This window comes from Macrosteles quadrilineatus, unplaced genomic scaffold (genome assembly GCF_028750875.1).
Source record: "Macrosteles quadrilineatus isolate MER2022 unplaced genomic scaffold, UCM_ALF_1.0 Scaffold_4__1_contigs__length_99947679, whole genome shotgun sequence".
Lineage (NCBI taxonomy): Eukaryota > Metazoa > Arthropoda > Insecta > Hemiptera > Cicadellidae > Macrosteles > Macrosteles quadrilineatus.
Genome location: NW_026542597.1, coordinates 21,363,697 through 21,387,165, shown reverse-complemented (window position 1 = coordinate 21,387,165; position 23,469 = coordinate 21,363,697). Strand labels below are relative to the sequence as shown.

At 34.4% G+C, this 23,469-nt stretch overlaps 2 protein-coding genes across 3 annotated transcripts in view; both read left to right on the top strand.

Moving 5' to 3' along the window:
• The first annotated feature begins 436 nt into the window (after positions 1-436).
• LOC128993526 (solute carrier family 22 member 4-like) lies at positions 437-17,471 on the top strand. 2 transcript variants are annotated; one of them, XM_054417489.1, is made up of 11 exons: positions 437-506; positions 6,406-6,551; positions 7,369-7,618; positions 8,959-9,065; positions 10,109-10,263; positions 10,909-11,077; positions 12,459-12,604; positions 13,322-13,436; positions 13,892-14,115; positions 14,312-14,493; positions 15,321-17,471. In XM_054417489.1, exons 2-11 carry the CDS (start codon positions 6,406-6,408, stop codon positions 15,501-15,503), a joined length of 1,677 nt encoding a protein of 558 aa, XP_054273464.1. In that variant the 5' UTR covers positions 437-506; the 3' UTR covers positions 15,504-17,471. The 2 variants fall into 2 exon arrangements, with proteins under 2 accessions (XP_054273464.1, XP_054273465.1); XM_054417490.1 differs by lacking the exon at positions 437-506 and adding an exon at positions 3,215-3,322.
• The window catches only part of LOC128992796 (organic cation/carnitine transporter 2-like), a 21,808-nt gene continuing 15,035 nt past the window's right edge, over positions 16,697-23,469 (top strand). The window contains exons 1-2 of the mRNA XM_054416536.1: positions 16,697-16,762; positions 18,093-18,161. Coding sequence (XP_054272511.1) covers positions 16,697-16,762; positions 18,093-18,161 — 135 coding nt within the window. The remainder of the gene's footprint in view (positions 16,763-18,092; positions 18,162-23,469) is intronic.

Here is a 23,469-nt window from a genome sequence, read left to right as displayed (position 1 = left end):
CGCTTAATGGCCACCCTAACGAATCCAACTTGAGTTTGAATTGGAGTTAAAAACTACACAAAATAGGAGTTAAGAATGTTTTTGTTGTTTATAATTTAGCAACAGGAAAGCGTGTATGTAGTTGTAACATAATTGCAAATAAATACCTTCCTTGCTACAATAACAAACTATGCAATAACAAAGCTTCGCTCAGAGCCTAGAGACCGAATCAAGTTTCACTTTGCAAATTAGTATTCCAAAAGTAATTGTGCAATGACCTGTTGAACTGATTCTGTATTTAGAAGGCTGTGGCAGGACTGGAAGCGATGGTGTGTAGTCAGGACAGCCTGTGCTCGAGCGATAATATCCAAGGCCTTCTGTAGCGCGATAATCCCTGCGAGTTGTCGCTGCCAACGCCTTCTGTATATCGTCGACGCTCGTCCGCAGCACAGCTGATTTTCCACACAGCTGATCCTGACCACTGCCAGAGGATTTTGCAGGGAATTATTTCCCTCTGCCATTCAAAGGTAAGTGTTTTCAAAATTATTTTACTATAGCAATTTGGTTTATCACGGTAGTGTACATTTTAAATGTGCCTGCTATTCGACTTGTAAACGATGAAAATTATATAATTTAAACCAACTATTAAAATACGTTAAATTTATCCTGTGTAAGTTACCAATATTATACCACCAATTTAAACATAACAAAATACAGAATTATGTTTATGTTAGTGTGTAAATGTTGGTGGGTTTTGTTCAGTCATTCACAATTATTTGTTTATCAAACGATATCAGATCAAACCAAATGTACTGCACGACATGGCATTGTAAATAAACAACCATGTGATGAACTATTTTTTTCGTATTGCAACATTGTTTAGCAAACTAAGTTAGAAGTGAATAAATATTTTTCATGCAAAGACAACCTCTCAAAACCACTTTAAACTTTTATTTTTATTTTGCTAATGAAAAAAAGGAGCTGTTCAGTAAGCAATTTAATCAATACGAATAATATTTTGTTCGTGTATTATACTATCGATATGTCAAACTTTAAACCAAAATGCAAAAATAAGCTACAAACGATTAAATCAACTGATATACATAATTTCGATTTGTTTAGTTTACAACTGAGTTTACATCAGCTGACTATTATTTTCTCTCTTGGGACAAAAAAAGTCTTTTGTACTCCCTAGGGAGTTTAAGAGCTACTTCAGACCCGCAGCTGATGACGTATTAAAAACTACTTTTTTGCTGCAGTATCACGAAAAGTTGTTTAGGCCTATCTTAACAACATACGATTGCTGATGCTGAACAAACTGACTAAATAGTAGTTGACAATAATTTTTGTAAACAATTGTCATTCCTAATTTGTTTGGAGTTTATTATTTTATTAAAAGTTGTCTTGATAATCTTTAAAAATAAAGTATATAACTTAAATTGTAAAATCTACAACATTTTGTAAAATTTATCATTTACTGTTTTCATTTTGCTGTTATAGTTGCATTGGAAACTGATAGGAATACATCGATAAATAAGAAAATCCTGCAACGTTATTCACAATCTTGTTAATGTTTAAACAATACAAAAGTGTGAACTTCAAAGGTTTAGGTTTACAAAAATGATGGAGTATCTACATATTGTGTCCTAAAGACGTCAAAATAAATAAATAGAATTATTTATTACAAAACATTATCTGTCAGGTAGCAACTGCAAAATTTAAACTCTTGGATTAGGCCTACAGCTACCCAATAAACATTTTATCAATTGGAATATAAATATTTTATTTTTATAATTATGTAAAAACATATAAAGATACTAATCATACACGATTGTAGCTAAAATGTACGGCCTTAAGGTTAGTTACTAAATTGCATAAGATATCTCAATATTTGTCTAGAAATATTTACACAGTAGGTTGATAACGTGAGACAAGCTAGAAACAAAAAGATGTCCGTAGAGTAAAGGTCAAACTGTAATTGATATCATATGTCAATTTAAAGAAGTTCATTTATCTTAAACAAAAAAAGTCTCATGCAAATTTAACTAACAAAGTTTCCTATAAGCTATTTTTCTGGTTACAACTAAAACAATCATTAGAACCTCCAATTTATATTTAATTGTTGAAAGTTTTAAGTTTTTGCACCTATTTATTTGGTTTTCCTGGAACTAACTTAGTTGAATTAAGACTTCTTTAACATTTACTACTTTAAAAACGACAGTTGCAATTTTTACCAGTTGTAAACAATGAAGTGCTACGCGGCCGTGGAGACATCTTCTTCGTCACCCGCAGGGAATCGTTCTCGTCGACGATCGCGATCGCGGCAAAAGCGTGAATCTTCCATTGCGTGGACATGATCCTCGCAGACGTATTCTGCGGTCGTAAAAGATCGATTTTCTTACTCTGTGCTAGATCTCTCAAAATTGTAGGCCAAGCTTGGCTCGATAACAGAGGTTATATTGCTCTGTGAGCTCGACTCGAAAATCGATATTCTTTCTTTCTATAGCAACCCGATTTTGAACCGACCTGAATTTGGCCCAAGACCCGGAGGTAGTTCAGTAAACACATCTGGTCCGCAGCCCCAGTAGTATCGACAAGGAATGGAATTATTTATTAGCTAGTGTCCTAGCCTCCTAAGTTTTTTAAACTACCATATATTCATTTGAACAAAATCAAAGCACATAATTAAACATGCCTTCTTTTTTCACCAGCATAGATTATCAAAGAATGATTATGTCTGTTAAGGTAATATTTAGGAGCAGTGGTTGATGTATTCTATTAATTTTTGGATAAGTCCTATTAAATCATAAACTAAAATGGTGGAGCTAAGGTTATCTTGCTTGTCCTCTGATATTACATTCCAAAAGTAATCCAAACTGTAAAATTGCCTCTAAAATAAGTTAAACATATTTCGTCCTATCAACACACTCAAACTTACGACATGAAACACACATCAAACACCCTTAAGAGGTACAACAAAATGATAAGAAGTGTTTTTGAAGTTGGTTTACTTAATGACACCAAAATATTTAACTCTGTTGTTTAAGCAACTAGTACCTCTATTTGTTTTCACCACTGTCCTAGAAAGACCTGAAAATTTAACCTTTCGATGGCAGAATGATGTCACTGGGTTTCACTAAACTTTAATGTGACGTTTGAAGGACATTCACACAATCAGCGACTGATAGGCAAACAGGTTTTACGAGTCACATGAAGGTAGTGAAACTGTGGATGTGATACTGTTAGTGTTATGGTAGTGTGGATGTGATAGCGACACAAGATCACATGCATATTTGCTCACTTGATAACAGAACTATTTATCTTGTAGATCTACAATATCAAGGTAATAGTTATGTTTGAGTGGAAATGATTCTATTTTGTGTTGTGCATGTGTATTTGAGTCTGGATGTGATTTGGAAAGTATTTGACTAGATTCCGAGGAGAGGTAAATTGTGTGTTTTTCATGTATGATTTATTGCTAGTTTTCCCTGATTTACTATTTTAAAATTATATCGATTGGGCATTAGAGTGGTTAAAATTTTAGTCTTCAATTTAAAAGTTACAAATTCGATAACGGTCCAAGCTAACTTCATTGCCTTTGGCTGTTTATAAATTACGCTAATTGTTACGTTACAAGTAAATGTTAAATTTAGACTATAACCAACTGTACAAACAAGATGGCTGTAACAGAGGGGGCTTAATCGAATTTTTAATCCATTACAAAATCATTTTAAAGTCTAAAATTACTTACAGACTTGTAAATGATCAAGGATGATTCTGTTTTGAACAGTTGCTCGACACTCGTATTTAGTTATGACTTAATAATTGATATTTTGAACTATTAATTTTGTTTAATGGGGTTGTTAGAATCCCCCCTTTGCAAGGTAAACGTTGACAAAATGTTTTAATGGTATTATTTTAGTTCAATCAACATTGCAGGGAACACAAATAAAAAACTTTAAATAGGGTGAGAATTAGGAAATAAATTTTGTTGGTAATATATTTTTAGATAAACAGTTATAGTTTATGTCCATTGTTTTAAACTGTAATTTTACAATATACATTTTAAGAATACCTTTGTATAGGCTGCATACCAGTTTAGGATGAACTGTAATTTTACAATATAAATTTTAAGAATATCTTTTGCATACCAGTTTAGGACAAACTGTAATTTTACAATATAAATTTTCAGAATAGTCTAGTAGGCCTATACTCCGCACCAAAGCTGGTGGCGGCTGAGGGATTAGGACGGCCAGGTCGGTGAGCTGGTCAGACCTATGTAGTCCTACCTGGCGGTCCTAATACCTCAGCCGCCACCAGCTTTGGCGCGGAGTATAAAGGCTTTATACCAGTTTAGGATTAACTGCAGAACACCTCGAAAAAGTAAATGTAATTTAGAGTGTAAAAATGTCTATTTGTTTTGACATAATCTAATTTAATAATTTTCTTTAAGTTTTTTTTATCATTTCTTCAAGCAACTTAGTTCTATTTGAGCTCACTTTACATCTGAAATCAGACCATGCATATTTGCTTGAAGCAGATAACAAAGACAATCCTTCACAATGTCTTCTTTTTTATTGAAATATCCTAGTAGTTTAGTGAAATTTGCTTTGGGTTAGATTTTAAGAAACTAAAGAAAGTAAGTATATAAGTGAATAGCTATCATTATTCCGATTTATGAAACTGTTTGTCCATACTATCATAAATAATGTAGTATTGTTCGGGAACTAAAATGATAAGATTTTTCCCATAAGAAAAACTGAGGATTAGTCATTTTTGCAGGCTTATCCAAGCAGCAAAAAATTAATGTTAAATTCTCTTTTGAAAAGTGATCTTATAAACCTGTGATCTCATAGGAGAAATATATTTTTCTTATATAAACTCATAAAATTATTTGTAATTGGGCTCTAGTATCCTGCACATATCCTCTAGAGAGTTCTTATTTTCTTAATTATATTCAAGGTCAAGTGCCTTCAAGCATTGAAAATAAGCACTTCTTCAGGTAAAACTTAATTTATCAGAGAAGGGTCATGCAATATAATGGAATACAAAATATATAGGCCTATTAAATAATATTGCAGAAAACTGAGAAAAACAAAACTATCACTTTTGTGTTTGAGAAATAAATCATTGTAATAGTGAAAAATTATAACAGTCTGTTTTTAACATGAAAAAGTTTGTGTTTTAGTGATTTTTGGAGTTTTTGAATCACTATTTAGTTTATTTGGATAAAACAATGTGGAAGCAAATAACTAATTAAAAACTAATAATCTTTGAAAGATATCTGCAGTCATTATTTTAAACTTTGCACTTGAAAAAAAAATTATCACTAATGAGGCATGACTTGTGATTGCAGTTATAGCTATTTTCATAACGAGTTCCCTCTGAGTCAGCAAAAAATACTAGACTTTCTGTAATTTTTCATTTTCTTATTGGTATAACATATCCAATGATTTACTCATTTTAGTTTTGTAATTCCTACATCTTTTTCTTCCATTATTGTCATTATGAGGAGAAACTAAAATATTTTATTCATTAATGGCTTAGACTTCAACCAAAACAAACAGTCATTCTCAAAAATAAAGTCATGCTTAGAACGTAAACTGTAGTCGAAAATATGAATTTTGAAGTAGGATACATTGTCCTTATCAATTATTGTACTTTGGCAATTAGCTAATTCATTGTTGCCTGAAGGTTGCATGCTTCTCGTTATCTTTTGTTAATGCAGGCAATGCTGTGGGTGATAAAAGTGTTCACTTCTGAACTAGGATAACTTTGGAGAAATAAAATTGAAAATGAAGTACATTTTATGTCTCATCTCAGTACCTTTTAGATATTTTACTCATATTAATTTTTTTCCATTTATATCAAACTAGGGGATTACATGCCAAATTTGAATCTTGCAAAATAGTTTACCAGTATTAGTTGAAAAAAGTTAAACAAATTCGTCATCAAGTAAGCCTTTGTAAGGGATTTTGGATTTTCATTTTCAATATTACCAGTATTTTTCTTTATTAGTTCTTTATTAGAGTTAATTTGATTCAATTACACAAATAATTACTATTATACACACAGAGAAGTGCAAATACACAGATGTTTCTTGATGTCTTCATTCATAAGAAATGGTTTTGTAAGAAGTATGGTCAACGAGCAAAAGAAAATAATGGCAGATGTATGTAGTATGTTTTATCAGTACCTAACCGGTTTCCAATCAGAATAAGGGGAGGAATTTAAACACTGTGTATGGTGTATAACACTAGTAACATTTTTTTTTGTAAAGACATGGTCCCAACCCTGATTCTCTCATTAATAATCTTTGATCTGTTCTTACAAAGCTTATAACCGCACCTTAGTTCATTGACAAATCCAAACAGGCAACCTTGAACTCTAACAGGCTCTCTAACCTCCTTGATTGTGTTTATTCAGATGATGGATCTGGACTCCATGCTGAAGGACCTGGGACAGTTTGGCAAGTACCAGGCGTTCTGCTTCACAGTACTTATGTTCCCTGTCATCATGTGTGGTTTCCGGTCCACGGAGTACATCTTCACCACAATGAGCATACCACACAGGTATAGTTGGAACATTTACACCAATCAAACATCTGAATGACATTGAAGCTGTGGCTTCTAATAATATCATGTTTTATTAACTAGTATTATAAAAAAATCATAGTCAAAAAAAATTTCAAGAATGCTGCTTGCTCTAAGTTACTCCAACTCGTCTGAGAGAATACTATGGCATGGCTTAAATACTCTCCCTTATAAATGTGCCATCCTTCAAGCTTTGTTTACAGAAGGCCATTAGGTAACCAGGTTACCTGCCTCTAATGTATTTCAAGTTAGACACCCTTTTTACAAGAATGATAATTTTCAGGTTCATAAGCAGGCCTGCAGTTTGCATGTTTGCTGTTTGGCCCAAGAAATAATTGCGCCTCCCTTGCAGGGAATTTTTCTCCTCATCTTTGCTCCCCAAACATACCTAAAACCTCTTACAAAGCAGTCATGTTCATAAGAGTAGAGAAATTTGAAATACTATGTAGCTTAAAAAGATGAAATAATTTAATAACTCCTGGGCTTAAGATTATTAAAAGATTAGATTAAAGTTCTAACACCGACACAACAGGGTTTGTGTTTTGGGGAGATGAACGTAGGATGGGTGGTGAATATATGCTCAATAACTGGGATTACAGTTTTTATTTACCGTACTGAGATCATCTGGACTATTTAGACCAAGGATATCTGGGAAGAGTTCAGAACTATTAAAAAAGTTTCTGACTTATTTCAAAGAATTTGAAGAGTTGTAAGGTATTCAAGTAAGCGTTTCTCGATAAAGCTTTCAACAACTTTTACCAATCAATATTTTTATACTTTGCCTTGCTTGTGTCAGATGTCTCGTCCCCGAGTGCGAGGACTCCCCCAAAACAGCAGACTTCAAAGCACCCTGGCTCCATGCAGCAGTTCCTTTCACTGATCGAGCAAACAACCACATTCCACACGAGTGTCTGCGATATCAACCTCTGTCTGCGGCTGCGGTCAATAACCAAACCGTGTGTTCTGCTGACATATTCAACAAGAGTGCGACGGTCTCTTGTGATGACTGGGTGTTCTCTGAACCGACCAAAACCATAGGAACAGATGTGAGTTCACTTAAAGAATACTTGCAGAAAATATTTTCACCTTGTGTGTTTCATTCGCTGTTATATTTTGGACTTTGAGAGGTGAGTCTTAGATCAAGTATTTTCCACCTGATATATATTTTTTCCACACTTATTTTGACTGCCTGTGAAACCAATTAAAGCTTTACTCTAAAAGGTAAAAGGGCTGAAATAAAATATATTAAAAAGTAGTTCAAGCTTCAAATTGTAAAAATGATTTAAAAATGAATTCACAAATTTGAATTTTAGTGTTCATGGTAGGGTCCAATTAGCTTTTCAGGGGGTGTAACACTACAATATTTAAAGTTATAATTTGAGGTATTTGCTGGGGTTATGCTACCACCTTTAATCCTACAAAGAAGGTTAGTGAATTGAATGAACACTGAATTCCTAATTTGAATTAACGCAAAATCATCATTTGAAAATTCTATTTGTTCAATCAACTTTTGATTACTTTCTCATGAAGCTGTAAACTTTTTACATATTACGGCGCCGGTAGAAACCATACATATTATGGGTACGGTCATGACTACGTATGGCGTCGTCCTGTAATCCAGCTACTAGGAGGTCACGAATTGTGGATATTTATAGGCATGCATTGTGGATGCGATACTCCCTGGTGTGGATTAACGTCCGCACGAGTGAGTACTACGACTATCCGCAGTACCATCCTGATAATTAGACCAATTCGTATATACCAAGGAAAAATGTGGTTCGGATTCCACTACTATAAACTGTAGGTCCCTTTAGTTACCATTATAGTTTTATGGGCTATTAATTAACAGCTGTGTCTAAGGAATGTCGGCCTTAGTCACTAACAAGACTACAAGATCGCGCCACTCATCCTACACTCATCTCCATTCATACTTGGCTTAAAATGCCTACTATGTATGGTCGCCATTTCATTGAACAGTATTATCATAATCAACCATTTTACTTAATACTTTTTGTTCACATAAATTAAAATTTGTGTTGCTGTTTTTAGTTTCTCTGCTGAATGCTTGTTGGAGTCCAATGGACCTACAAAACATGCAAGTTAAATGATGATCCAATCATGTATCTTGTACTACACCCATAAAACCTTAACCTATCTTGTTATTTTCTTCCTTCGCCATCAGGGTTAGCACTTTGAATTGTGAATTCTACTGTCTCTTATTATCTTCCTGGGATCCAATTATTTTTCTTCATCAGAAAACTCATTCCAATTAATAATTTCCAACAGCGCTTCCTGACCTTAGGTATGGTCAGTAAACAAATATGACAAAATCATATTTTAATGGAGGCAGGTTCTTTATTCACAAAGTACAACAATTGTGTTTCAGTTTAAAATCCTCTGTCCTGGTGATCTGTGGAAGCTCACACTCATCAGTAGTGTTTTTGTGTTGCCAAGCTTCATCGGCATTCCGGTTGCGGGATTAATATCTGACAGGTAAGCAGTAAATTATGTATTACCAATTGAGATGGGGGTGTATTTTAAACCAAATATAAGTGATGGACGAGTTTAGAATGATGTGAGATGAATTGTTTAGATTTTTTTTACTGATATTGGTAAATTTACTGATTGGTCCAGCTGTTTCAATAGCCAAGATTTAAAAAAAACCCGATGATCGAGGACAGCTGGAACCAGTTTCAACCCATCAAAATGCTACTAACCTTTCTCAGGATCGAATCAGCGACCTTTTGATGACTAGGCAAGCAGTACAACCTATTAGTTACCCAGCTATAAATATATATATATATATATATCTTGCAGATCTTCTCTATGTTTGAGGAACTCCAATTTTGTGTCACTGGGTGGCTGAGCCTGCAAGTGGTGGAGTTGTACCATAAAAGAATTTCAAAGCTTGGCCACCACTATGATAAGTGCCTCAATTTATTTGGTGGCTATGCAACAAAAGTAGTAAAAAAACATATTGCTTAGCATGAAATTTTTTTTACTATGAAACGTTCTTTTCACATAGCTCTTGCATATAATTGTCTAAATCAATGAAGAAACATATCAATTAATTGAGATAAGGACGCCACCTAGGTTCATTTTAACCCAAATATGAGTGAAGGACGAGTGTAGAATGTTATGAGGTGATCTGTGTAGCTTTGTTACTGACTAAGATCAGCTAAATCACATTAATATTATGTTAAAAATGTTCAACATATAATAAGATCTCAGATCTGCCATTGCAATATTTTAAGATCCAGAAAAACCAATAGTTGTAGGGTTGAGTCATTTGATTTTCTTCTAGTAATGCCTCCAATCACATTTTTGAGATTTTTCAGTTGGTCTAGATTGGTAGTACAGAGGAAGTAGCTGCTTTCAAAAATTATATCAATATCTTTGGATAGCTCAGGCAGGAGCAAAATTAAAACTTATTTCCAAAATAATTGCATACATTTAAGTATCATTTTCACTTTGAAAGTCCCTTTAGTACCAATATTATCAATATCCTAATACCTAACCTTCAAAACTTCAAACAGGGTTGGCCGGAAGACAGTACTGGTATGCAGCTGTGTATTTCTGGCTGTGACTGGAATTATCAGATCTTTCTCTGTGAACTACACAATGTCACTCATTATGGAGAGTTTGGATGGATTCATGGCAGGAGCTGTGTACTCTCCTGCTTTCATTCTCGGTAAGGGGATAGTTTATAGTTTATAGGACTTGGATCTTTAGAAAGCAATCTTCATTTGTAGGCATAAGTAGCCATATCAGTCATCACTGAATTCTCGGTCTTCCAAGTTTAGACGTTTTTCGCATTCTTGATGAGACATCCACAGTGGCAAAGCTGAGACTACAGCAAGAACAGGGTGAATCATGGTTGTATACACTTATATCACCCTGTCCTTGCAGTCTCAGCTTGAGCTACAAACTACATTTTGAATCAAATTTCACCCTTCAGATTTGAATGCTAGCCATCATTCTGTATAACCACTTGATTATCCAGACAATTAGTCAACTCTGACTTGAATGAATCAAAAACGGGCATGGAGAACAATAACATTAGGAACGATGATTTAGAGAGTTTTCCCAAATAAATGGCAAAAATAAATTTATGTAAACCAAATTTTATGTTTATGTACCATGTTTTATTTTTATTAGTTAATTTAAGAGTTAATTTAAATCAAACCAAAACATTAGGAACTTAATTTTGAAAAATGCATTATAGCAATTAACTAAAAAGACATAGGTATGTATCCCTGTGTCTACTCAATGATCTGACCTATTTGAGTTAGTAAACCATAATTTTACGCTGGAAAAATCATTTGCCTCTGCGCAGGTCTGGAGATTCTGGCCCCCCAAAAGCGTCTGCTGGGCAGTTTGCTGATCAACGTCTACTTCGCCCTGGGAGAGGTAGTGCTAGCCCTGGTGATGTGGGCCACGGCTGACTGGAGACTGATGCTGCGAGTTCTCTACATACCTTCACTGCTGCTGGTGCTCATGCATTGGTGAGAAAACAGTTTTGCACAAAAATCTGTAGACACAATTTTGCCACACACTAGAATGAATTATCAATTATCAATCAATCATTGAGATGGGGACGCCACCTAGGTGCGTATTTTAACCCAAATATGAGTGAAGGATGAGTGTAGAATGGTGTGTTTTAATGAACTTTCCATTCTAGGATTCAGTCCGGAAAACAACTGTTTGCAGCCTGTTTAATCAAATGGGGTTTTATTAATTACTTGTGTTGTAATGAGTTTTTACCGGGCGCTAGCTGATTATATTTGGCTTTTGGCAACGAGTGGTTATAAATAAAAACACAAACTCTGCAGGGCCTTTTCCAGAGATTTTTTTTCTATCATAAGCAAACAACAGTCCAAAACATGCGAACGTCTGCCAGACGAGTCAAAGTAGATGACAGGAGAGGTGCCCAACGGACGAGTCCATTTTTTTATTATTTTGGGTTATTGTTAATTGGGAATTAAGTTTATTGATGTGCGTATATTTGAACTCGATTCTTCCGTCTGCACACACTTCATGGTTCAGCTTCGTAGGAACCACGTTTTGACTCTCGCCATTTTCAACTACTAGCTCAACACTCTACTCTATCAAAGTGAGCAGTTGTAAATGGTGACAGTCAAAACGTGCGTCTTACAAAGCTGTACCAAAAGCATGCAGACGGAAGAATTGAGTGTGTATGTAGGCGATTTATCCATTGCCGCACAGAGTTTACCAGAGAACATCTCTTCAAGTTCAATTAATGAAGTAGTGGGAGTATGTAAAAATGTCCCACATTACGATGAACGACTTACCCTAAACTGCTTACTCCTTCAGTCCTACGATTGTGTGGTCCATCACCACGTTATACGTCAGCGCTATACATTGTACGCTGCGTAGAAAGTGCTTCGGTAGGAAAACGCAGCTTAAGCCGGTGTCCCCAGTCAGGAAACGGCATTGTAGATCGAGCTTTCTCCTATCGGTCAGGCCTGGTGTGTAACACATGAGGAGTTCCTCTGTGGCACAGTTTGGTAGAGAGGACCATCCAAGGTTAATGGATGGCTCGGGTGGATTTGGATGTGTGGAATTTTCATGAGCTTCAAGTTCAAAACTCTAAATATTCATTTTTCTGCTTTTTACCCATTCTTTTTGTGAGAGTGTCCCCCAAATACCTACATGCTTGAAAAGAACATTTAATTTTGTGTTCAATGAGAAAAAACATGGCGAAAGTAAAAACAACAACAACAAGTAACATGGTAGGGGCAAATAAAAAATAATAGGTACCTGGAGCTCTAGAGTTAAACAAGGTGAAATATCTATTACCGTACCAACACTACGAAATTCAAACAATGAATATGTGAGCAATTTTTAGTTTTGTCATGATTTCAGGTTGCTTCCAGAGTCAGTTAGATGGTTGCACACTCAGGATAGAATTGAAGACATTGAGAAAATCTTCAGTAGGATGGCCAAAATGAACAACACTGAAGACAAGTTGCCGAGTGTTCTGAGCCAGCTGCGTAACGCGCACACTCAGGGTAGGTCTATGTAGTTTCTTTAATATTATTCACATGGATATAACTTGGATAGTAAAAATATCATTAATTCAAAATTATTTTTATCACAAATCAACCCAATACTATTGTCTTACCTTGTCTTTGACCATGACACCCTTTGGACTACCATGAAGCAGACATTACATTCCAAAGTTTATGTTGGTGCCAGTTTTAAAATGAGAAAAATCTTACTTCAATGGAGCCACCAGCCACAGTCACTAATAATGTACAGTACACAGTGGTTTTTTTTAAACATCAACATTTTAATTTTAATTCTGTACAACAATGACAACGTAATGTAAATTAAAGCATATTTTATAGCCCCATTAATATCATGGTATGCTGTAGTTAACTAAAAGATCAAATAAAAAACTTCAACTCTTACAACTTAATTTATTTTAGAAAACAACCGGCTATAGATCATCCATATATTTCACTACTTCAGTTCTCAAAGACATTGCTTGATGGTTAATCTGATAACTATCTAATTATTGATCCAATTTTTGTGATGAGATCCAATTACAGTACATATATTTAAAAAATCTATTCACCATTTCAACTTTTAAAAGGAGGAGCAATCCATATGAATGATGGATTAGATTCCCAGGTCTTTTATAGTTTATTTAAACTACCTGTATTTGAGATGCGTTGTTTCTTGATTATCGCACAATAAAACCGTGGATGGTGTGTTCTAGAAAGACAAAAGCCTGAAACCACCAGAGCAGTCAGAAAAAGCCCCAAAAGCCAGCCGACTAACAACGGTTTTGAAATCTCGCATCATCATGGGGCGATTCATCGCCCTCGCCTTCTGTTGGTAAGTAGTTTTTTGAATTTTTGAAGAAGGAAACATGTTATTGTACCAGTTACTTTGTTTTTAGCCTTTTAGTCTAAGTTATACAAATGAAAAGTTCTGTTCTTGTCTATATTTCAAAAAAATTCATAAATAAGAACGTAAAATATTTTGTTGTAATCGACTTTAATTCCAAATCATTTCATTTGATTTATAAATTAAAATAGGCTAAAAAAAGCACAAAAAATGAATTAAGGTTATTTATTTTAAAAATGAACATGGGCCTTATGGGCCATGTTGCTGACTAAATAACAACAAAAATAAACAGAAAATCAAAACAAATCAAAGAAATTCCAATCACATCTTTTATTTACAGTGTGGGTTGAAAATAAAGAAGTTTGCACAATACATACTTTTGGTCGAGTCTTCGACCACGGGGCGAGCTCTTGTCTAATCTAATCTTTTCTTAATAATTCCAGGATGGCCTCCATCTTCTCCTACTACGGTATCTCCCAGTACACCACCTTGTTTGAGAGCAGCAACCGCTACGTGTCCTTCCTATTGGTCAGCCTGATAGAGGTACCAGCCTATGTTGCCAGTCTGTGGCTACCTGATTGGCCATTGCTGGGTAGACAAGGCACCACCGCGTGGTCGTTCTTCCTCTGTGGCGTAACTTGCTTTCTTCTCATGTTTGTTAGCAAGGGTAAGAAAAGCTATACAATACAAATTTACTAATTTAGAGGTATAGAAGTTTGGATTAATTGCGATTGAGAAGAAAATTAGCAAAAAGAGATGCCGTCCTGAGCTGCCGCAACTTTCGCATGTGCCTGAGGTCGGCTCTGCACCCTATCCCTCTCATTTCCATTATAGCTCAACTTTATCCAAGTGTTTTGTCGTAGGTCAAGTAGTGTTGAGCCTGTTCTTGTTCCTCACGTCCAAGTTCGCCTCTACTTTGACACTGACGGTGTTGTACGTCTACACAGCAGAATTGTTCCCAACAGAGTTGCGTCACACGCTGCTGGCCTTCTGCTCCATGGTGGGACGAGTTGGCTCTGTTCTCTCTCAACAGACACCTCTCATTGTAAGTCTAGTTTTGGTAGTAAAATATCTTCCATGATTATTTCCGTTAGTGAGTAATAACCTAATAACTTCTTCTTTAGTATTTATTTGTTTGGGCTATTATGTAAGTTTACAGAGAATTGTAGGAACTCTAGATGATATTGTTTTTAAAAAGTGGTGGAAGCAAAATCAAAGTCATGCTGACTGTTTTTTTTAGACTACAATGGAGTAGTTTATCATGAGTATGCACCTGAGGGACAAAACATTACCGAAGAGTACTGTACTACTTACAAGTTCTACGTGGCAAGCGAGATGCAGTGTGTCGCTAGCATCCTGATTTGTGGGCCACGAAGTCTTGGTGGCTTTTCAGGACAATGCTCCCACGTATTCTTCCAATCTTATTTCAAACTTCTTGGCAAGACTTTGCATTTCTGTGCTACGCCAGGTCCCTACTTACCTGATATTTTAGTATATAATACAGGCAAATTGAAATTTGATTAGTTTCCAGGTTTGCTGCGGCGGGGGTATTTAAATGAACAAATAGGCAACTTTTTTTATTACCACAAAAGCAGACACACTCAAAAAATTATTATAATTCCTGATTCAATTTAAAATTCCATGACTGCCTCTTGCTCTTGTTTATTTGGCTGCTATTTGATGATTTATTTAATGATAAAATATTTTGATAGGTAGGTTATTTCCTATTAATAATATTGTAAAATCGAGTAACTCTATTAAATATTACAGAATCTAAAAGGGTAGTCAATTTTTTATTGTTAAATTTTGATCACAAAACACTTTCAAGTTTAAACTGTTTTATTGTTGTTATTATTATTTTTTTTATTACAGAGTTCGTACTTTGATCCGATGATATTATTTTCCCTGATCTCAATTTTGGGTGGAATTTTCACCCTGACCTGCCCTGAAACTCTCAACACAACTCTTCCTGATACCATCGAGGAAGCTGAGAAGATTGGGCAGCCTCAACAAAAACAAGGACAAACTGTACCTCCTGAGGCGCAGAAGTATTGATATCACTTATACATTTATCATAATTTCATGATGGTTTTATAGCTTTTAGATTGTTAATAAGTATTGAAAATTGTACAGATATCAGCTTTACAGTAATCCAAATACTGTAATCAGCAACTAATTGTTTAAGGCAACACCATCCTTTGGCTACACTTGGACATAATGTATATTCTTATTCTTGTACATGTAACCATGGATAACACATACTCCCTTAGTAGATTTCTCATCCTTATGGAACCGCTATGGCTACTAACAAGCCAATTTTATTGTTTGTTTTGTCCGGTACACTGTAGAGGTAGAGTTTTGTAAAAAAATTTGTTTCTTGTTATTTCAGTAAATAAAAACCTTGTTTAACCAAATAAAACGATATAATCATGAACAATAACTTGCCCCCTAGTTATATAGGTAACCAAACAGTAAAGCACAAATCATTAAATTAACCCTAAAATAAAGGGTGTCCCAGTAAGAACGCCGGATTTCAGGAGCGTCTTATCCTTATCTGTATTTCAATAGGAATTCCCAAATTATCAGCGATGTTATCAGTATTATGTCCCATTTGTAGTCATGAATCGTTACATGACGGATCAACGCGTGGTCATAGTTAAAGTGCACTACAAGTACGGGGAATGTTTCGCTGAAACGGTGCGGAAGCTGCGCGCTATTTTCGCCTGGGATAATGCACAAAATGAGTCAACTGTCTGAAAATTAATTTCTAAGTTCGAAGGAATTGGCTCAGTTTTGGACATTAAAAGACCAATGCGTAGTCGGGCAGGTCGTTCCCTTGAAAATATTGATGCTGTACATGATAGTGTAGAGGACAACGCAAGAACATCGATTCGTCGGCGTAGTCAGCAGTTGGGCCTAGCTCGGAGCACAGTACAAAGAATTTTGATAAAAGACCTTCACATGTTCCCTCGAAAATCCAACTCAAACAAGAGATCAAGCCAAGAGATCCTGTAAAATGGCTTGAATTTGTAAACTAGGTGGTTGGAAATCAAGATGAAAATGACATGTTTTAAAAAAGCATTGCTGTTCAGCGATGACGCACATATTCATCTAAGCAAGATCGTGCGATTTAACACCGTGTGACTACTTTCTTTGGGGATGTTTAAAGTCGCTTGTTTTTGCCAATAAATCTCAAACAACCCAAGACCTGAAGGAGGAAATTATTCGTGCCATTAATGGAATTCAACATGAAGTGGGTGAAAAAGTTATGGAAAACTTCGTCAATAGATGTCTGGCTTGTCAGCAGGCAGCAGGTGGGCATTTAAGAGACATAATATTCCATTACTAATCGGAGATACTATGCTTTAAGATTCATGTTTCATATCGTAAATTTAGCGTGAAAATATATGGTTTATTCAAATTTTAAATCCGGCGTTCTTAATGGGACACCCTTTACTAGAAACAAAATTTTGTCGTCACTATAACGATCAGTGTTAACAGACATGACTAGGAGAGTACAGAAACCTATTCCTGTTGATTGCAGGCTTGTATAGTGTGGAAAAAATATTAAAAATCGGCTGATTTTGACGACCCCTAGTGGAAGTTCAGTCCAGACCAATCTTCAGTCCAGAAAGTCTGAGGATGTTTGCGGTTAACACTTACAGTAGAACCTTGATAATAAGACTATCATATTGATTATTAAATAAGACTTGCTATCAAGGTTGACTTCTTATTCATGTTTGCAATAATTATTGTGTACAATATAGTTTGTTATTTTGTTAAGTTTTTGTTTTATACACCATTAAATGTATATTGTATGACTGTTCGATTAGAGAACTTAATTAAACTCTTATTACATGTTTTTGAGAGTGAAAGACATAGTTATACAAGATGTAAACAAACCATTTTGTATGTTGAAACTATTATTTAGTTTCAATTTTTTTAGTCATACAAGTTTAAAAAAAATGCAACATTTAAAATTAATATATGGTAAAAGTTCTCTGGATTTTAGAGTTTTTAACATTTAGCCTAATGTTTATATTCTGTTAGAAACATGAGCTTTCTAAAATGTATGTAGTACGAAGATTTTATGAACACTTTGTATTCTATTTTAATAAACAACTATGTTATGTTCAATAATTCTATTGTATCATCCTTGAACTATATATCCCTTAAAAAAAAAATAGTTAAATTGCTTAACATTTATGGAGTACAAAACCACTTGCATCAATCTCTTCTCTAGTCCAATTGGCTATGATACCCAGCGGATTAGGAACCTTCTTATTGGAACTCAACTCACCCTTCTGATCCGCTTGCCCGGCTGGCCGTTGTTAAAAGGTTTACCTACCTACAGTCACAGTCCCACAGATCTGTAACTTTTTTATTCTCATTTAAAATAAATTGATCTTTATATATTTGAGTTCAACATGAAATTTCAAAAATAATAAGTCCAAAAATAATAAGATGTGATCTACAATCTGAAAGTCGGACAATGCTGTTGACAACACAGAGTAATTGTACTACTTTCAAATCGAAGATATTAAGTCCAGATTGCGTTTGGGCTCATTACTTTTGGAATTCCATGTAGAACTCAAATTTATAAAGAACAATTTATTTTGACTAAAAATTAAAAAAAAGTTACAGATCTGTGGGACTGTGACAGTGGGTGAGTCACTGTTTGTCTCCGGCCAGCCCGACGAGCGGGGCGAGAGGGTGAGTGCTCTGAGAATTTTCTTAACCCGCTGGGTATCATAGCCAAACGGACGGACTTTACAGACAGATCCACTTTTCATAAGACCTGACCGAGAAATAGGAAGGGAATGATGAATATCCTATGATAGTAATTGATATCCTAGAATATCTGTTACTAAAGGGTATTCTCAAAATATAGAGAGCGTTTTCCTCTTTTAAGAGACTAATTTTTTTCAATATAATTGGATCTGCAGGGGAGCTCCAACCACTGAGGAAAGCCTAAAGGCAGTGTCTATATACCTTTCTCCGTATACTGGCTTGGCAGCAAAAACGACAACTTATTACCACTAAAATGATTTTAGCTTCAAAATAAGTTACTCAATAACTATCACAGCTCTTTTGAGCGTTTGAGTGTTTTTCTCTTTGGAAGTATTTACCCAACTGATTCGATTGATTAAGACAGCCATTAAGACGGTTTAATTTAGCGGTCTTTCCCATGCAAAGGTTGTAAAAAAACCCTTAGCTTATTTGAAACACAGTTTGACATTGATTTTATTTGCTTAAGAGAAGTAAAATACAGGTGTAGAAAATCTCTTAAATCTATAAAAATTCCACAAAATGATCCAATCATGTTGTATATTTAATTTATAATAATTTGAAATAAATAATTTTATTCTTAGCTTATTGTTAAAAGTTGATATTTTTTAGTGTGGACTAGCGACATCAAAAGATCACATAAAGTTACTTGATATTTGCCCAAGTGATAACAGAACTCTATATTTATCTTGTACATCTACTATATCAAGGAAACAGCAATGTTGGAGAAAAATTGATTCTATTTTGTGCTGTGCGTGTGTAGGCTACTTGATTCTGGATCTGATTTGAAGAGTTTTTTTAGGTACTAGGTTTGTTTTGACGGAGGAGCTTTAAATTGTGAGTTATTTTGTTTGTTAATTATTATTGCTGGTTTTTTGTTTTTTACAATTTTGGAATCAGATCGACTATTCAATTCAATTTGATTCAAAACATCTTTTATTCATTGGTATACATTGTATACAATGGCGTCAATGTCATGATTACTTAAAGATTAAAAACAAATATAATACATAAGAACAAAAAACAAGAAAATAATAAAGGAATCCCTCAAATATAAAACAAAAATATACTTCAATGAATTACTATATACTTGACATTCTTCTTGATATACTTGATATATACTTGTTCTAATATTGTTAGACTATGTATGGATTTTATATAGAACTATACAGTAGAGTGCTGACAGTTTAATTTTCAGATTCAAATGTGAAAGTTGCTAATTTGAGAGTGAAAATCAATAGGTACTGCTCAACTTTTAGCTGGTTAATTATGCTAACTATCTGTTTGTATAAAATAAATATTAAGTTTATATAATTAGATTATAACAAACAGAAATACCAAGATGATTGTAAAAGAGGGGGTTTAAAAATCAGGAGGGTGAAATCGAATTTTGTTATACATTATGAAATATTGTTTAGGTGTAAAATGACATTACAGACCATGTACTTGAAAACATGTAATTTATCAGTGATGAATCTATTTTCCACAGTTATTTAGTTATGACTTAATAATTCATATTGGAAATATTTATTTAGAAAATGGGGTCGTTAGTATCCCCCTTTCCAAGTCAAACACTTACAAAATATTTTAATATATTGTTATTAGTAAATTAGAGTAAAGAAATTTGTTCCTATTTTGACTGAATCCTGTAAAAAAATATTGTGATAGAGGATAATATTATTGAAAAAATTACTCCGATATATGCAATTATAAATAATTACTTTCAAACTAAATAAATAGTTAATAATACTTTTAAAACTTTTTGATAATTTCTTCAAACAGCTTGGTTCTGTTTGTGCTCACTCACATCTGAAATGAGACCATTTGCTTTAAGCAGATAAGATAACAATCCCTCCACAAAGTCTTCTCTCTCTTTGAATATCCTAGTATTTTGATGAATGATTTGAGATTATAATATTAGGTTTCAAGAAAATTAACAAAGAAAGTAAGGTATAATAAAAGTGAATAGCTGACATATATCCATTTATGAAACTGTTTTTTTATACATAGTGTACTATCGAGAACAAAGAGGAAATATGCAAAAGGTGCCTCTATGGAAACTTTTGCATGCTTTTCCAAGCAGTGAAATGTGAAAACCGAATGTTTTATTTTCTTTTGGACAGTTCCAACTTTTAAAAATTGTGATCTCACCTATACTGTATAAAAAACAAATTTTCTTCTATAAATTCTATAAATTAATTGTAATTGACTACAATATGTAACTTTGTGCAGCTGGTTTCCTGATCCATCCTACAGAGGATATCTACAGACATCCCTCATTTATACTCATTTATACATTTTTATAACAGTTTATCAATTAAATAATACCTCCTCTAATCAGAATTTTAATAATCAACTGATTTAGTTATGGTAGGGCCTAAATTAAGTTTTTTTGTTCTCCCAAACTTTTCTAATCAATAATTTAGAAAGATCCAAAAAGTCAGCAAATTATCCAATATACCGTACATATATTGGATCCAATATATCCAATTATCCAATCCAACGATTGGATAAGATTAGATTAGATTGTTGGTATATATTGGTATATTCCAATATACCAACATATATAATATACATATATTGGATATACTTGGTGTTCCAAGTTAGTAAGACCATTGACTATAGTCCTACTATTGACTATGGTAAGACATGTTTAATGTTTGGAATTCTTTGAACAAACTGAGGAAAATTGAAACTGTACCCCTGCACTTATACTATCAAATTAATCACATATTGTTGTATTATATCATTATATATTTAAAAACTAATTTTTACCTATATAGAGTAGGCCTTAATGGTTATTTACATGTTAATTATAAAGTGACTACTTTCATTGGTTTCAACCAAAACAAAAGGTCATCCACAAATAATGTCAAGTAATGTTTTCAATGTATATTGCTGTAGTTAAAAATATTATTTTTAAAGTAGAATATTGTACTTTTTTCATTTGCTATATTACTTCTTTGTTGCATGAAGGTTACAATTGTCATTTTGAGGTTATCTTTTGTTAATGTAGGACATGCTGTGATTGCTATGGTTAATAAGAGTGTTCACATCCAGTTGAAATGAAGTAGGTACATTTGATCTCATCTGAAAATATGTTTGATGTTAACTGTTTTACATTTTTATAATCACATTTATTTATATGTACTTGTATATTACCAAAATTATTGTTGACCATCAGAATTAGTTAGAATAAGCCTCTAAAGACAATTTGTCATCAAATAAGCACTATGTGAAGAATTTCATATTTTCGCTTTCAACAAACAAAATTACCTGTATTCATTCTTTAGATGTATATTTATAGGCGAGCTAGGTGCAGTTGAGTATGCATGAAAAAGAGTCAGAGATTTTTACTTTTGATTTTGGTAATGGGGACCTAGGTTAGTGTAAAAACCCATGTCGTCGCTCGTCGCCTCCAGGGGTTGTCGACAACATAGGGGTGGGGGCGCAAAGTTGCGAAAAACTTTAGTCAGAAAACCGCTTTTAACTTCCCTTGTTATTGAACGTAAGTAAAAGATTCATTTAAGGCCCAGCGCACACGGTGTGACTGTTTTACAACTTTCGTTGCAAACTAGTTGCGAGTGCAACTGTTTTGTGACCTCGGCAATGTATTGCAGTGGGGAAGCGCACACAACGCAACTGGTTGTATGCGATTTCAAAAAAACATTTTAAACCAGTTGCATGCAACCGTGGGCCCGACGTTGCAGTTGCGTTGCAGACTTCAGTTGCATGAGACCACGGGGTGTTTTGTGGTGTTTGGTGGTATTTTGACAGCCGTATAGTGTTATTATAGTGTTTATAATTTCCTATCCAACTATCTCTAGCTGCTACAAACAGCCTAGTACTAACATTCTTGCTCAAATAAGGGTGAACCCAATGCTCTCTCAGTACCTTCGCTGTCTTCGGTATTGATAATAGCTAATAACGTCTTCTTCGTCTGAGTCCAACGTAGTAAGCGCACTTAAGGAATTAAAACATAGTAACTGCACTAAATATGCACTCCACTGATTGCACAAAAGACACAACTGTAGTTGTAAAACAGTCACACCGTGTGCGGACAGAAGTTTTGTTTCAGTTGCAAACTGGTTCCAGACGCAACTGGTTTGCAACAGTTGTTGTAAAACAGTCACACCGTGTGCGCTGGGCCTAAATTGACTTTTGATTTTGGTAATGGGGACTTAGGTGAGTGTAAAACCCCATAACGTCGTCTCCGGGGGGGGGGGGGGGTTGACAACATAGGGGTGGGGGCGCAAGGTTGCGAAAAACGTTAATCAGAAAACCTTAACTTTTAACTCTCCCTTGTTATTGAACGTAAGTAAAAGATTAATTTAAATTGAGTTTTGATTTTGGTAATGGAGACCTAGGTGGGTGTCAAACCCATGTCGTACCCTCTGGGGGTTACAGTTTCAAGTCTCTATAACGTTTCTAAATAGATGATCAATGATTCAATGATGTTCAGTGTTAACTAATGCTGAAGTACGGTAAGTCACATTCAAGATTCCCCATAAGAATAACATGGGAGACTGTTATAACCTCGTAACAGTGTTAGAATCTTTCAAATTTTGACATTAAACTTACATTTAAGGGGTGAAGGAGCTACGAAAAAATATGTTATGATTTAAAATTTTAAGTTAACTAAGGACAAAGCATAAATAATAAAAAAAAATTAAATTAATTAGTGGTGGAAGGAAAATGGCGAAAACCATTTAAAAATTGAAAAAAATTTACCAATTTTTTGAAAGCAGGGCGTTTTTTTAAGGGTGAAGGGGTGTGATTTTCGGAAATCGTTTAGCAGGGTTTTGTAGAAAACTTTATTCCTGATCATAAAATTCTTTCAAATATTTTCTAGCTCTTACCGTTTTAGAGCTATAGTCATTTAAAAAAACGTGTTTTATTCGCTTTAAGGTGTCAGCCATTTTGGATTTTTGAGGGGGTTAGAATTTGAAAATGGGACTTTTGCAAATCGATACGACAATACTACAAAATTTCAAGTCTCTAGCACGTTTCTAAACGGTTCAGATGAGCACACGAAGTGGACCACTTTCAATGCTATTCCCCGTAAGAATAACATAGAGAGGAAATTCAAGATTTTTTTGGGGGGGGGGGGTTCAAATTTGAAAATGTAATTTTTCAGAATTTTTCTGGAGGTTTGGGACCAAGATTAAGAGGTTTGCCAAATTTCATCTCCCTAGCACCTCTGGAAGTGCTCAAACATTTGTATACCTGAGTC

What these genes read in the sequence shown, in the direction of transcription:
- LOC128993526 (XM_054417489.1), top strand. Translation starts at nt 6,406, where the DNA reads ATGATGGATCTGGACTCCATGCTGAAGGACCTGGGACAGTTTGGCAAG. An exon ending in CTCTCCTGCTTTCATTCTCG is followed by an intron (nt 10,264 to 10,908) that starts GTAAGGGGATAG and finishes GCCTCTGCGCAG; the next exon opens with GTCTGGAGATTCTGGCCCCC. An exon ending in CTCAACAGACACCTCTCATT is followed by an intron (nt 14,494 to 15,320) that starts GTAAGTCTAGTT and finishes TTTTTATTACAG; the next exon opens with AGTTCGTACTTTGATCCGAT.